General features: G+C 41.5%; 1 protein-coding gene across 3 annotated transcripts in view; it reads left to right on the top strand.

Moving 5' to 3' along the window:
• The window catches only part of grik4 (glutamate receptor, ionotropic, kainate 4), a 276925-nt gene that overhangs the window by 151259 nt on the left and 109582 nt on the right, over positions 1 to 16084 (top strand). For all 3 annotated transcript variants that reach the window (XM_034604598.1, XM_034604599.1, XM_034604600.1), the window contains exons 4-5: positions 9577 to 9741; positions 12804 to 12901. In XM_034604598.1, the coding sequence (XP_034460489.1) occupies positions 9577 to 9741; positions 12804 to 12901 (263 nt within the window). The remainder of the gene's footprint in view (positions 1 to 9576; positions 9742 to 12803; positions 12902 to 16084) is intronic.

Consider the following 16084-nt stretch of genomic DNA (forward strand, 5'->3'; position numbering starts at 1 on the left):
ATGCACAATATTTAGCTTCTCAGTTCAACAATATGTTTAGCAGAGGAGCTGCGACTGCAGTACAATGTTTTTACATATAGGCTTTGCCTTGAATATGGCCATAAATATGACTATTTTCTTGTATAAAAGTAGTCCTGTGTACTCAAATACCAGTACTACACAGTATGAAACTTGGCATTTTCAGCTCCTGCAAATATTTCACAATGAAAACCCCTTTTTAAACTAAAGAATGAATTCTGTCAACAGAAACGCTTTTATTTTGAAACGCATACAGCAAGTGTTGCAACCATTTATGTTTGTGACATACATTCATCAGATAAACATTAAAACTCAGATGAACGATCATTTGCTTTGTTTATTCTGCAGTGAAACACAATGTTTATGTGTGTATGACACAAACGTATTTACAACACTTCCCGAAACCCATTTCAAAGTAAAAGCACTCCAGCGTTTCACTTTCTGAATACACTCATTTGTTCTAATGGGGCTTTGACTGCTATGGGTTAGGGTTAGGTAACCCCTAACCCCTAATTCGACAGACCGGAAGATGAACATCTTTATACCGTAGAGTACTGACATTTAGTTTAGTACATAATCGGACGTGTACTGAAGGAAATGCAGCTCCGCCTCCAGCAGCGGACACACAGCGCGTGTGAACAACAGACAACCGACACACAGCTGATCTGCGGCGCAACAGCAGCCCGTGAGTTTAGAGAGTTCTGGAATCGACAGTGAAGGTTTGAGAGATCGACCAGTAGATCGCGATCAACGGGTTGGCGACAACTGTCTTAGGTAGTTCTTATCACACAAGTTAACATTTTTCAGTTAAGTTTGGTTTTGATTTATTATCTGATACTATAAAACTGGGAGGAAACGTCATGATTGACAGCTGAGACTGTCTCATGATTGGTCGAGCATGTGTATGTGCAGGATCTCACTAACGCAGCTCCAACCCCTGATCACTACTGCACAGGCTCTGGCTGCAAAATTTGCTAAATGACAGCGTTTGGATATTTTTTTACTTCATTACTGGATAGTGGCAGGAAGTGGAGCTGCATTGTCCATCTTTTTATAGAGTCAAATATAAATAGACAATGGATAAATTAGTATTTGAGCCACATTGATCAGTTTCAGGTATTAAAAAATCCATTTACTGTAATTTTTTATCAGTCACTATTACCAGGTTGCTCATGTTGGTGTTTGATCATATCATAATTATTTGACTTGGCTACTGTGAGGGCCACATCAGAAGCTTTTTCCCCCCGATGTCCTCATTGTCTCATCCAACGTGGCAAAGAGTGGTCTGATGGGAACTGCTGTCGGAAACCATCAACCAGAGGTCTGACATTACAGCTTTCTAATCATTGTCCCTTTATCTCAGTGTTGTCATTCACCCATTGTAATGAATCCTTTGTATAAGGAAGTTTGAAAGCGAAGGCAGCGCGTAATTAGGATTTGATTCACAGACCCACAGGGACTCTATCAAAGGGTCCCCTTTAAACACAAAATAGTGATTTCAACACCAATCATCATAATTATTAACTGCATTACATTGATATCTACATTTATGGTTCCATCCGTTTCCCCACTGGCCACCGGTGACAACAGAAAGTGTAAGAGCCGCTGCCTAACTATGCATTAATTGAAATGACTGTCAAACTTTTTTTATGGCACTCAGCCTCGGATTAATGAGACTCAACACATCAGTCCACTCGCTCACATTATGTGGGCTATAATTATATTATACGACACCAGGAAATCAGTCTCTTGTTGCCAGGTCTTCCGTGAGCGAGATTTTCTAATTATGTAAGATAGCACCTCCGCTTCCTTTTGGTAGTGCACTGCACCACAGGGCTTGTGGATGAGATTGATTAAAGTGTGGAACTAGCAATTCCATTCGCCATGCAGTCAGACAAGCAGACAGATTGGCTGTGGTACAGTTCGCAGTCATGCCGCTTCAAGTGCATAAAACAGCTATTAGACAAGCACGAGACGCAGCATTCACATCCGTCCGCATACACAAGGGCCTGGGTGTTGAGGCGCACACAGGTACATACCCACACGTTCATACACTCGCAGATAAACACGGACTCTCTGACTGAAAGGACTGTGATGGCTGCAGCTAATGAATGTCAAACCAATCGTCAGAGAAATGAGAAAAAGCAATCATTTTTAAAATATCAGATTATTTAAGTATTATTTAAATGGAAGGGAAAACAAATTGCAACATGAATCAAGCTCCACAAGTGATATCTGAAACGAAAGGCAGAACGTGATGGTTCTGGATGAGCAGATTTAAAATTTAGTAATTTTTAGCAGCAAACTTCAAGAGAGTGTGTGTGTGTGTCTGCATTTACAACCCGCTCTGGTAAAAGTGAAGAGAGTGACCTTTTAGTTAAAAATAAAATGGACAATATGAAGTACAATCTCCTGACACAGCCTTGACATTAAAACTGTGCCATTGGTGGAACATTTTAAAAATTACTGCTTTCATTTTCAGTCACCCTCATCAGTACCTTTGGCCTGACTCTTTGAAAAAAGGGCGAAATGCACAAACGCATTTAACTAAAAGGCCGCTGAATGGCGGTGCTGAAAAGGGGGCGGCCTTTTGCATTTTCAAATCGTGAGGTCCTCGACCTTCACTTTCACTGTTCCCTACGTCTCATATAAACCTGGGAGTGATTTATACACCGGGGGTTGAGTACATGGTTTCTGTTTAAGTCCGATCGAATAAATGTGTAAGGTTTCCAGCAATTCATGCATAAAGTATGTCAAAGCTATATTTAGAGTTAGTGTATTAAAGCAATAAAGGACTGCAGTGACAGTGATAAAGAGAGAGCTAAAGATATGAGTCAGTGTCCCAAAGCAGAGTTTGATTAGCTAATTAACTGCTTTGTTATTCCGGGTGCTCGAAAGGCATTGCGGTGCATGGCCTGGCCCGTAGTGGCTGCTGAGTCGGAGCTGTCATTAAACCCTTTTCAAACCTGCATTAGTACGCAGCTCGGTTTCTGTGTTGGCCCTGATCTGATCCCTCCTGAACACATGATAGCCTGGACTAATCTGCAGCTCCCACAAAACAAGCAGACCTCCAATTAAGTTGCTGAAGCAGGAGTCGATGTCAGAATGTGAAGGAGACGAATGTTTGCAATGAATAATGTAAAGCCCCCGATATGCAGCTCACTTAAAAGAGGGGACTGCAGGTGATCAGTTAGTAAAGCAGAGTTTTAGCCTTCAAATTGCAAACATATTATATATACAGTGTCAAAATAAAGATGGCATTTTCTTTTACTTTAACTGATTTGAATTATTAAGTTAGCTTACCTTGTAATTGTTTGTCCTTTGTGCATATTTTCACGTTACACAAAGAAGAGGATGATCAACAACGAGGAAACTAACAGGGTGTTAGAATGGCACAAAGCCACTTAGTGTGTCAGGGGCTTGTGTTTATTGGTTTATTGGTAAAAGCGTTGTTCCATCTTTGAAAAATGATTTGAAGGGCGACACGTTTCTGTATATGTATGGCACTTCATTCGAGAAGTGCAGATGTAATTACCCATTCAATTCATATTTAAGCAGCAAAAACTGTAAAATAGCAATGGCAATTTCTATTTGAGAGCAGGATCCGAGCAAAAAGACTCACAAATGGAAACGTGGGAGTCTTTTTCCACCTTATGAAAGAGAAGAACAAGTGGCTGATGTCTTTAATAAAACATATACTCAGTCTTAGTGTTTGCCAAAAATCCTCAGTGTGCGCTGTAAGTACACTTGTTTTTTGTCTGACTTGAAACCGGGTGAAACGGGGAGATGTCTATTCCAGTAAAACTTTTAACGATTTTCATCATCCTGTTGAGGCTGAATTAAGTTGAGATGTTTTTGTTAGTTAGCATAATGCCATCGGTATAAAAGGGGTGAATACTGTGGTAGTGGCTGCCCAAGTCAAATTCAGCCAAAGCGGTACATTGTTAGTGAGTCTGCACAGTGAGTTACAACTATCAGTTTCATTTGTTGCACACGCCTACTGAAGGTGACTCTTGTGCACCACAAAGTCCTCAACGGTCTGAATCCGACTTCTCTGCAAGGTCATTCTCAATGCGACACAAGTGGCAACAGGAAGGATCAAAAATCGACAGAGGGGTGGTGAACACACTGTAGACGTCTCAGCTGAAGGATCCACCCCCAGTATACACGCACACTCACCACGGTCGCCGGATGGTGCGGTAAATCCCTGATTAATTAAATCAGATGTGACCCTTTTTTATCTTTGCCGAGGTAATACTAATCTTAACCATGGCTGCATAATTTGATTGCACAGTTAGACCCTGCCCCGGTGTGAATGCATCCCCTGACCCTCGCTCAGTGATTGGGAACGTTTAAAGCATAAGTGGAGACTGGGAGCTGATAGTGGCTCCTCTCTGAATGTGGAGCTCTCTCCTCCAGCGGCCACAAACCGTGTGGCTCCTTCTCTGCTGCAGCCTCGGATTTGGCTCCTCTCATTTGTTGCATCTCACACTGTTAATCATGACTTCATCGTGTGACTTAGGTTTAAATGTAGAGTGGAAACAAAAAGCGTTCTTACATTGTAACGTATTACTTTCTGGACTTGAAACAGACTATTGGGTTCTATGAAAGTAAGTATGGTTTACACGATTATATTCCCTTCTCACTCTGAATTAATTCTAGCTTCTTATTTATATGTGGCCACAGGAGCAGTCATTCAATGTAATAATGACTATCGGCAGCACATATATGTGCTATAGCAGCCCGGCAATAGGCTCCATTGATTTACAATTCAAATGACAGCCATGTTACAATATGCAGTTTTTATATTCTCTAAACCCATTTATCTGATCAAGGGCCGAGTCTCTCTGAACTCGTGCCCCCCTCCCCCGATCTGATAATGTCTTTTTTCCCGATCAAAGCCTGCAGGTTGAAGAGTACTTTACCATTAATTACCCCATACAGTAGGAAAGGAGCGAGTTCATTTGATCTGTATTCAACACATGGTTGGAAGGGGAAGGGGGATTCAGCCATTGAGTTAATAGAGAAGCCAGTAGATCTTTCAAAGGGATAATGAGTTTTTTACCCTTGGTTCCAATTTTCCAGAGACACGTCAAACTTCTGAATGCTGACGTTACATACGTTATAGCTCCTAAGGCAATGCCTGCTCGTTTTGAACCTTCCTATTTTGTACCGCTACAACGGCTCTGGTACTGATTTGAAATTGCTTGACATCTGACAGAGGTTGAGGTCCATATGTCTTGATTGTGGTTTACATTTAGCAGCAGCTCTTCAGCTCCATTTAAAAACTCTGTTTAGAAAGAATAAGCAGAGAAAGGGATAGAAAACTGCAGTTAGTCTTCCTTAGTTTAAATCTCATGTTCAGGATGGATAATTCCAGATTCTAAATGCCAGTGACAGAAACTCTTAATTGCACCTTGTGTGCGTGCGTGTGTGTGCGTGCGTGCATGTGCATGTGTGTGTGTGTGTGTGTGTGTGTGCACATCTGCAACAACAGATGCATGGTTGTTGCTCGTGTTGTGAACAAAGGTGACAAAATCGCATTGCTCCATGCAATAAGGGCTCTCAATCTTATAGACCGAACTATTATTGAGAACGACAAGGTTTGCAGAGTTTATACGGGGATGGTGCTGCTGCTCTTTATTGTTCCTGGGGTGTTATGATTAAAAGTTAGCCAGGGGTTAGCAGGTTTACAAAAGGTTCACATCTGTAAGAAATGCTCAAAGACCTCATGAGATCACCTCCCTGTGCCTTCCGTGCCTTTATTTTACAGGAATTCTCCCTTTCTACTTACTTTTCACTGAGCCTCAGAATACCTCCAGGCTACTCATTGATTTGTTCCGATGGATCAAGGCTGAGCTCATGTTTTGCCTGCGTTCAAACAGCATTGCTTGTTTGCCTGCTGTCATGTATTGACCACTCCCAACAGTCAATCTCCTGTGAGACCGAGACATTTCAGAAATAAGTTTATTTCACTGCTGTAGGTACGGTTATATCTGTGTGGCTAGATTTGCACTCCGGAATAAGGCATTTAACTTCGCTGCATATATTGATGTTCTTTCTTTTTTGAGGCCTTGAGGAAAGAAGTTATTTACACACTTTTGTCTTGTTAAGGAAAGTTGTCACAGATGAAATAAAATGTCAAAAGCAGACTATAAAACATCGTGGCAAAGAGAAGACAAACAACATGCAAACAAAAAAGTCATGAAAGCAGTCAAGAGTGAGGCCAAAAGTTACAGTAGAGACAGAAGTGAAGGCAGATATCATAGTCAACATTTGAATAACTCATGAGGTATGTTTTCCATCACATTGTAATAAATAACATTTGCAGATTTATACAGAATTGTCCTAATCATGCACCAAATTCACAGAAGATATTTCCCACCGTCTCACCCCTGACATACCAGATCCTCTCAGTGGTTGTAGTTATTACTAGTGAATATTAATGATGTGCAACAACTTGGCCAACTGAAAACTATTCATCTGACCTCTGTTTATCTCCTCGTTGTTATGCTATTTTATCTTTTTATTATTATAATTATTGTTTTTATCTAACTGATTTTTTGGGTCACTTGTGGGCAACAAACTGAATTTTAACATTAATATTATCACCTTTTACAAGTTTTTATGGTACAATTTTTTGCAGGGAATTTGACATTGGGGCATTGTTTACATAACCTAGTTTAAAAAAGCAGTAATTGGTTTTTAAGGTGTGATCCTTAAGTTGAGAACGAATCAATTTCCTTTTAGCTCTGCTTTTGGTCTTGAACCAAAAAAAAGAGACAGAAAAACTAATGGTGGAGATTAAACTGCTGATTAGAACAGTGAGAGTGAACTGAAACAGTCAAGTTATTCAGCCATGAAACCAAAACAAGGAGCTGAAAGACACCTAAGTGCTCCATGGAGCTGAGTGACACTACGAGCGACCCCTTTCACATACATGTAGCCGTTCTCTCCATTATTGATATCAATTGTAGCAGCTTTAAAGTCCGGTGATGTAACGCGGCTATGTTTGGATGTTAGAATGAGAACTTTATTCATGATCTTGTCAAGAAGTCATGTTTAAATCATTCTTTTCAAATTGATCTGAAGTTTCAATCATCAGACAGACAGACAGTCCTGAGAGCTGAGTGATGAATATTTATGGAGCTGGGTTTTGTTTTTCGTTGAAGACTATGCTTAAAGATGACTGTAGTGAATGTTGAGGCCATTAAGCTAGTTAGATGTAAGATGACTATTCTACACAATAAAGCCATAAACCGCAGTCTTTTAAAGGCTTACCTTGAACACGCCTGCTTGTCTTCACTTTTAACCCGACACATAAAGTGTAACTCGAGTTCATTGCAGAGCAATGTCCCCCCTTCGGATAAAATTTTAATTGATCGTGTGCCTTAGATTTGATTAAACTGCTCAAGTATTATACCACTGATCATATTAAGTTGTGGAGATGAGTACAACCTCGGACGACCTTTCACTGCGACTCTTTGCTTCCTAGCGGAGCATGTTTGTTGGTCGTAGATATTGGCCTGTTGTGACTCAGCCCCGCGATGATATCAGATGAGTGGATACGTCTCATCTTTGCAAGTCAAATGAAGTTGTTGTTTATTCAACTGTGTGATCAGCAAAGAAAAGGTCACTACAAACATGTTCCAGCTCTGTGTGCAGCTCTGCACATCCAATACTGCTATGATTAGGCTCGGGGCTACAACACTCATCCTGCCGCCTTTTTTTTTTTTTTATCCTTTTGATGGATAGTCTACAGTACATTTACCTCTGCAGCCAAGTTGTACTGAATTCTTTTTTTTAAACGCCTTATTAATTTCACACTTTTGCGGGTAGGTTACTTTCATCCCCTGTCTCTACTTGAGCTTTGAATATAATCTATTTAACTTTTAGAAGCTGTGCTAACCCAACATAATTATAGTCATTTCAAAGCCAGCTTTCAGCCACCTGTTGCTCATGTTATAATTTTCCTTTTCCACTTTCAGTGTAGACGTATCGAGGTAAATTATAGCTTGATTTTTAGCACTTGGATATAGCTTGTATAAATGCTGGGTCTCCATGCAGCCTGCTGATGTATTTAGGCTGAAGCATGATTAACTGGTTATTTGTGATATGTTTATATAATTGATTTTCTTGTGGCTAAGCTGAACATTGATTGCCCCCTGGTGGCTGGCTGCAGTAAGGTTCTCAAACCGAGCCTGCTCCATGTTACTGTATGGGACATGGACATGATTTTTTTAGTTGGACCATCTAGCTTACACAAATTCAGTCTTATTCACCAGTCTTAAATAGCAGTAATCCTACCTCCACAAAGGTCATAATGTTCAGTATTTTTGTTGAAGAGGTGTTGATTGAACTGTGTTTTCATTTTGTTGAACGGCATTGCGTTATGTTGAAAGGTGTCATTTCATTTCTTTCCTAAGAAAATTATATTTATTGTGTATTTTTTATCATCCGCAATGACAAAGTGACATCTGCTGTTAAAGGTCATAGAAAGAGTTCATATTTTTATTCAGATCAAATATCGTCTTGAATAGAATCCATTTGCACTGCGTAATTATTTGAGAAACAAGGTGGCTGTCGGATACATGTTATAAAGTTGAACCTGCTTTCTGAATGTCTTTTATTGTCTTTTATTGTTGCTGTACTTGCTCACAATTTACCACTCAATAGTCATCGTGAGATAAGGAATGACTAACAGCCTTCTTAACACCAATCCCCTTCAGTTATTATGCTGATATCAAACTACCCTTTTCTGCATAAAATATGAGATGCGTGCATTATCTACATTTAGTTTCTTTGTAAGTGGCTGAGCTTTGCCATTTACAGGACAGACATCTGTTATTCTAATACATTACACATACAGAATGAGTATGAATTAATTCTTAGTAGAACATGTTGTCTCATCATTATTTGATGCTCCTGTGGCAAACTAATTACAATTTTTTAATAGTGTAGCATCTCCGAAAATCTGCAGCAGTGACTGGAGTATTAAGTCGCTACTCTGCCTTTATGAAAACCAAACAGCCAGCCCATTTCCTTTTCACGCCTTTTCTGCCTTACTGTGATTCAGTTTTTTTTGTCGTGTTCTTGAAAATCCAACCAAGATTTTCAAACTATAAGGCTTTCAAGGTTTTATTGCACAGATACAATATTTACATTAAAAAAGCACTCACCCTTTTGGAAGAAAAGTAGATTCCGCGCACTAAGAGCTGCTTCCAAAGTGTGGTTTTATTAAAAACAACACTGTGCCTTTGTCGGCACTTTAGATTAATGGAGAGCAGTGTGCACAAAATGTCACCCAGGTATTGGTGCTAATAAATCCATACACCTTGGGAGCAACTTTCAGTGGAGTGAACTTTTATTTTGTACCTAAAAGAAGTTTAAATACATGACCTGTCTTAACAGGTTCTCGGATTGAATGATCATTGGCCATGTGGGAAGCCCTGGCCCCCAACAAAACAGCCCGTCTGTTGACTGCAGATACTTATTTATGGTTTCGTGTCTACTCTCACCATCACAAACCATCGCTCTTTTCCCTTTCCTTCTCCGCAGCTGCCATCCTTGATGACCCTATGGAGTGCAGCAGGGGAGAGCGTTTAGCCATCACGCTGGCCAAAGACAGCATCAACAGGAACTCAAACCGCTCCATCACTGGCAAGTTGGAGGTGGACATCTTTGAACTGCTGAGAGACAGTGAATATGAGATGGGGGAAACAAGTAAGTAACACAGCGGGAAAAAAGAGTTTGTGTGTGTGCTTGTTCATTTGGGCGTTATGTCTGTCGGTGTGTTGAGTCAGAGAAAAACGTGGAGAAAGCATTAAAGTTAAGGCACCGCTGGATCCAGTCGGGAATCACACTTAAACCCGTCTGTCACTCAGGCCTACTGTCTTCTTTTTCACTCCATCTTTCACACGCTCTCTCCCCTTGTGCAGAGATACGTCTGTGTGGTTGTACAATACTTTGGCCAAACAGAAGCAAACAAAACCGTATGGCAGACCGGTTGTGTTGTAGAAACACAAAAGGAGCTGTGATTTCTTGAAAGCTACGGGAATCAAAAGATGTATTTATGTCTGTTTTCTAGGTTTTTATACAGGAGCTCATGGCCCAGCAACACAACATTTGCTGTGTAGTGACATGTTCCCGTAACTGAAAACACACCGATTATGTAATTTCCTGTAATTTGTCCACACATATGTCACAAATGTATCACAAAGAATGACTCAGCTAGCTTTATTATCTATTTGTTTTCATCATTGCTATTGATCGATTGTACTGAAAAACAATCCAAAATCAACACATCACAGCATGTGTCTGCCCCCCCCCAAAAAACAACGTAAACAGCTATGACAAGAAGTGTGAGAATGGATTTTCAATACGACACATTTCCACTTTCACAAACCAAAGAGCCGCCGTGGCATCGCTTAATCCATGGAAACACCGCTTCACTTACCACAACAAGGAGAAACCCTATTACTTTCTCTGCCTGGTTTACCACAAACCCTTTCCGTGTTACTGAGTATGTTCGTGGGTATGCCTGCTGGATTGTGTGTATTTTAAGCTAATGTTTTGTGTGTGTGTGTGCGTGTGTGTGTGTGTGTGTGTGTGTGCGTGTGTGCGTGTGTGTGTGTGCGTGTGTGTGTGTGGATTAGGGACGGATCAGTGGCCGCAGTTAGATGAAAATATCACAGAGGGAGAACTACCTGCCCAGAAAAGTCCCACCCCCACCTTTCAAACACCTACTGTGTACCTGTGTAGTATATTGCTCCTGCATGCATCACTAGACTGGCTGCTGCTTTTTCAAGGTAGAAAATAGCGCATGACAAGACTCCAGATATTCTCTCACAGTTAATCTGTTGCATTTAAATCCACGTAGCACATATAACTGGTTTGCTTTCTGTGCACCTGAGATTGCTTGAATCCCAATAATGTCAATTCCTTAGGACCTAAAAGGAAACTGGAAGTATTTTAGTAACTCAACCTGCAGCTGGAAGGTGTTGATTGCTGTAGTGGCTGTGTGTGTTGGGCGCCTCCTCCATGTTAGTGGATGAGACATAATAAAAAGTCAAACTGACGAATGTTCTAGTGCAACCTTTTTCCAGTAAGTTTGATTTTAATGTCCAATTCAATGCCAAAAAAAACGGGCTGAAACGTCATGATTGACAGTTGAGACTGACTCACTATTGGTCAAACACATGTTTCGATGGGATCTTGCTACTGCAGCTCCACCCCCCCAATCACCCATGTGCAGACCTCAAATGCACAACATGGTGGCGTTCATATCTGGTATGTTAGCTCCATTTCTGGACTGTGGGAGGAAGTGTGGACTCATTGTCCATCTTCATATAAAGTCTAATATGTTTAGACATGCAGGTTTTGGTTCTGGTCTACTGCCATGTTTTCTTTCTCCATGTCTGTCTGCATCTTTTCTTCAGTTAGTAACCAGCAAACCTGTCAAGTATTTCTCCGGTCCAACTCATTATGGCTCTAATCGTTCCAAGGTTCAATAGGTCCTATTGATCAGGGAAAAATCGATGTCAAGATGGGAAAATTGACTTCACTCGACCTAGTGACCTTCTGACCATAATTTCCTTGCAGTTAGCAGCACAGTTCTATTCTGACAATTCATGGCAGTGATAAACGCCTTGACGCTGATGCCAACGTCTGGGGAAAAAAGATAAGCTGTGAGCGAGCGAATATATATGTATGACACCCACCCAAGGCCAGCTATCATAAAGAGAGCAAATTGAAGTGACCAAAGGACAAGGAGCATGTTCGCTGGGAGTCAAATCATGTGGCTTTTTAATTTGGTGAACCGATGCGGGCATGTGTGCATTGGTGTGTGTCTATGAAACTGTGTGCATACATGCGTACGTGCGTGTTTGTGTAAAGTGTCTGTGTGTTCATGTCTTTCCGCCCCCATGGGTGACTATGGAATGACTTATTAATCATTTGATTCACTGTCTCTTGATTCATGCCGTGGGTCAGAAAACGGTTCCCCTTTGCCACTTTCACACACAGAGCTGGTTAATGCTCTGCATTCTCCCCAGCACGAGTAAATGATGCGAGTCAGATGCACAGACTCACATCCTTGACTGTGGAGGTTTAATTAGAAGCTAAGGATTATAAAACCACAAGAAATACCACTTGGTTTCCCTGTATAGGAGGGTAAAGCTTATGGTCTGTGCACATTAAACTCTCATTCTCTAAATGTTTCTGTGTAAGAATATTTTTTCATCCCCAAAGTTAATTGTATATTAGAATCTGTAAAACAAGATGAGATTTGTGTGTCCCTTTTCCGAATGTTATGTCGTTTCTGTGCAAATGTTCAAATAGGAGATTTCATATTTTAAGCCAATAGATGTTACTGCATGTGTCTGTTTATGTCTGTGGTAAGATTATGAGTTCCTCCCACAGACTATTAAACTCTCAGGGACAGACGCTGTAGGATTGTTTTTGTATGTGCATCACGCTTTGCATATCAAGTTTGGACAAATGCATTCGGCCTTGTAGATGTTTCACCAACACATGTAGGATCAGCTTCCCCTGAGACAATAGAAGTGCTGGCTCAGGCTGCAAACTGTTAAGCGGCTGAGCTAGTCAGCATGTGAATCCATTAACATCTGACTGAAGAGGCCTTTTTTTTTTTTAAATGGCTTGCCTCAGATTCTTGAAGAAATCCTGCACTTTACTTTCCTCTTTAGCACCGATTGACTTGCTTCGTCTCTCCCTGTCTCTGTTCCCCTCCCACCCCTTCGTCCTCCACCCCCTGTTCCTCTCAGTGTGCCAGATCATGTCCAAAGGGGTGGTGGCAGTGCTCGGCCCCTCCGCCAGTCCGGCCTCCAACTCCATCATCAGCAATATCTGCGGAGAGAAGGAGGTGAGTTGATGCACCCGACTGACCTGTATGCCTGCAGGCCCAGGTTAGGCAGCCCACTCACACACACCACCAGTAACACAGAGCTTGGAACTGTGATGCTCATTAGCAGCTATGTGGGTTTATTTTGTGGGAGACTGAGGGGGAATGAAATCCGACTTGTTTGTGAAAATGATGAAATACCTCAACGGTGTCCATTCCGGTCGCATTCAAATCAAAGCTCCGCTGGAGATTTGATTTCCTGCGCTCACCTCATTAGCTTGGAGCATTTTGGCTCACTGGTAGCCACTGTTTGGAGATTTGTTATCCAAACAAACCCTTGTAAACAGAGTTTTGTGTGCACCTGGTCACCTCAGTCCTCCTCTGAGGGGGGGGGGGGGGGGAACAAATGATTTCCACCTGACTGTTAATGCTGTGTTCCTTTGTTGCTGGTTTGCTGCATGAAGGTTTTCTTCACAGTGGAACAGCTAAACCCACGCACAACACGAACAAGATCAGTGCATAGCAAAAATGCTGTTGAACTCATCAAGCTTTATCAGTATGAACAGAAGCGAGGTAAGTTGTGTGGTACAAGTAAAATAAAAAGTCAACCTCAAATAGAAAAAAATAGATCTGAAATAAATAAGGCTGAATATCAAATAGGTCATCAAAGCTGTTTTAACAAAAGCTGCTTTCCCCAAAACATAATTTCAACCTGAAAAAAAAAAGTAGCAGCCAGACCCTCGAGTCTGACAACAGAGGTGAAAGCAGAGTGCAGACGAAGCCATTCGATGAATGGTAATGGCTGCCGCTGGAAAATAATTAAAATCTTCAGTCCAAATCTAGAGACAGACCGAGCTTCTCTCCTCTCTTCTGAGCTCATGTGTTGGCAGTGTTTTTCCTTTTTACTTCAAACGTATCCACCTTAGTCACTATTTCTTCACCGGTACAGAACATATTCGAGCAGCTTGTGCCCCACAGAGGTGACCAATCATTGGTCAGATGTTGATTGGCAATTACTGCAGTGATGAAGTGTCAGATGAGAGAACTCGCAAATATCACATTGTGCACATCACGTTTGCAAAATGGACCTAAATGCAAAGGCTGTGTGTTCTGTGGCAGGCTGCCCTCGTCTTATTCTAACTTAGTGTCTTGTGCTGTTGATTCTGTGTAAAGCCATTCTCACATCAATGCTCAGCCCCTCCTTGCACCGCTGCCACATGCTCTCTCTCTCTCTCTCTCTCTCTCTCTCTCTCTCTCTCTCTCTCTCTCTCTCTCACTCTAGCTGCTTTCAGACATGCACTGAACACTGAACTTTTCTATCTCCGCCTGGCTTCCCCAACATCCGCTAACATCAACGGGTGGTAGGCATTAATTAGTGCGGTAGAACATACAAGGGATGTTCTCCATCTTGTCCATTGTTCTAAAAGGGGACAGTGTTTAGTTTAAAAAAGGCATAGAGGTAATGATGTCTGATCTACTGAGCGGCCACATGGGTTTCATAGTGCTGACATACAAGCCAGTAGCCAGTCAGATTTACCTTTAGCCTCAGTGTACCCTCAAGGCCAAAACACTTGATGACACTAAGGTGCACGACTGAAGTTATGTCAATAATATCTGCTGGTGGCCACTAACACCTGCTAACATCTACTGGTAGTTGGTAACTTAACTTGTGCAGACAAGACGTACAAACGCACAAGAGATATTCACCATCTTGTCCTAAAAGAAAAGTAGGAAGTCTTTGGAAAGTCAGGAGAATTCGATGTGAGGACACAGCAGGGGATCCACCGCGAGTGAGTCGGGGGGCTGATGACGCTACTCGTTACTTCCTGACTCCGCCTGCTGCACCCGGCTGCTCCACCTTTCGCCCCAAATAATGCAGAGGATTTGATGCTGTTGTGAACGTGTCTGTGCAGAGAACCTCCTGCTGTGTTGTGCATGTGTGAAAGGCAAACTGTGGGTAAACTCCGTAGCCAATGTCACGTCTGAAAATGGCTTCTCTGGCTCTCTCTCTGTCTCTCTCATGGCACTTTGACCTGTCTGTCACAGTTAAACTGACAAATAGGGTAACATCCCTCTAAATCATTGGGCCAGTAAACCATCAAACCTTGGCAGCATGACACCAGTCGTAAGCATGTACTTCTCAGCAGGTCGGCTCTGCCTTGCCTGTCGTTCAGGGTGCACATGAGAGCTTGCTGGATTTACAGGAGCAAACAGTGTTGAATGTGCGTCACGGTCACGCCCCCATGCCAGAGTTCACAGTAACCAGCAGCTCAAGATGTAAAGTCATGACAACAGACTTCTCACCAACACCTACGCCTGTGGATTGAAATGATGAATCAGAGCGAATAGGTCCCTGTGCACCGGTCGTAACTGGCAGAGGTCACAGGGAGGGAGTTAAAACCTCCAGGAAGCATTATCACTGGAACTAAAATTAGTAAATGGCCCTGAGTGCAGGATGAGTCATCAAACAGTGGGAACTGTTATACAGGAAAGGAAAAGTTCAAATATGATATGATACTATGATATGGTTGTTTTTTTTTCTCGACACGTTGTGGTTTATAATTATTAGTTCATATGATTGAGCCCTTAACACAGACACACATGATTAAACCTGGGAAATTTAGTTTTCATTTCATGGATCATTTAATGCCAAGTCTGAGGGCCTAATTCAGTTTCAAACACTGATATGATGTGACAATTATTATTATTATTATTGTTTTTATTGGGATTAAACTAGTCAACAACCATAATGTCTTATCTGAGTGTTGAAGGAAAACATAGAGCTTTACTTAATATACAAAGACCCCAGGGGGAATTATTTGACTTGTCTGAAATGTTGTGTTTTGTTGTCTGATGAGCCAGAACACTTTTGAATTACACAAAAAACATTAAAAAATATGTATATAAATCGATTATAGAAAATAAATATATATTTGTAATTGTCATTTTATACGTGATAGCATTACTGCTGTGCTTTGCTACATTTATTAACTTTTATACTTTTTGGGTTAGGGTTAGGGTTACTTTTTTTTAACCCTGATGAGGCCTAGGGTCGATAAACAAATAATTATATTTCACCTAGACGCTGTTTTTTTGCCACAGCATTATTCACTACCCAAGACTCCAATGGTCTTTTGTACTTCTACCAGCCTCACTAAAGAGCACCTGTCGGATCAGCCTGAGTCATGCAGCGCTTCCTTCCTC

Source organism: Hippoglossus hippoglossus, chromosome 13 (genome assembly GCF_009819705.1).
Source record: "Hippoglossus hippoglossus isolate fHipHip1 chromosome 13, fHipHip1.pri, whole genome shotgun sequence".
In the NCBI taxonomy this organism is placed as follows: Eukaryota; Metazoa; Chordata; class Actinopteri; order Pleuronectiformes; family Pleuronectidae; genus Hippoglossus; species Hippoglossus hippoglossus.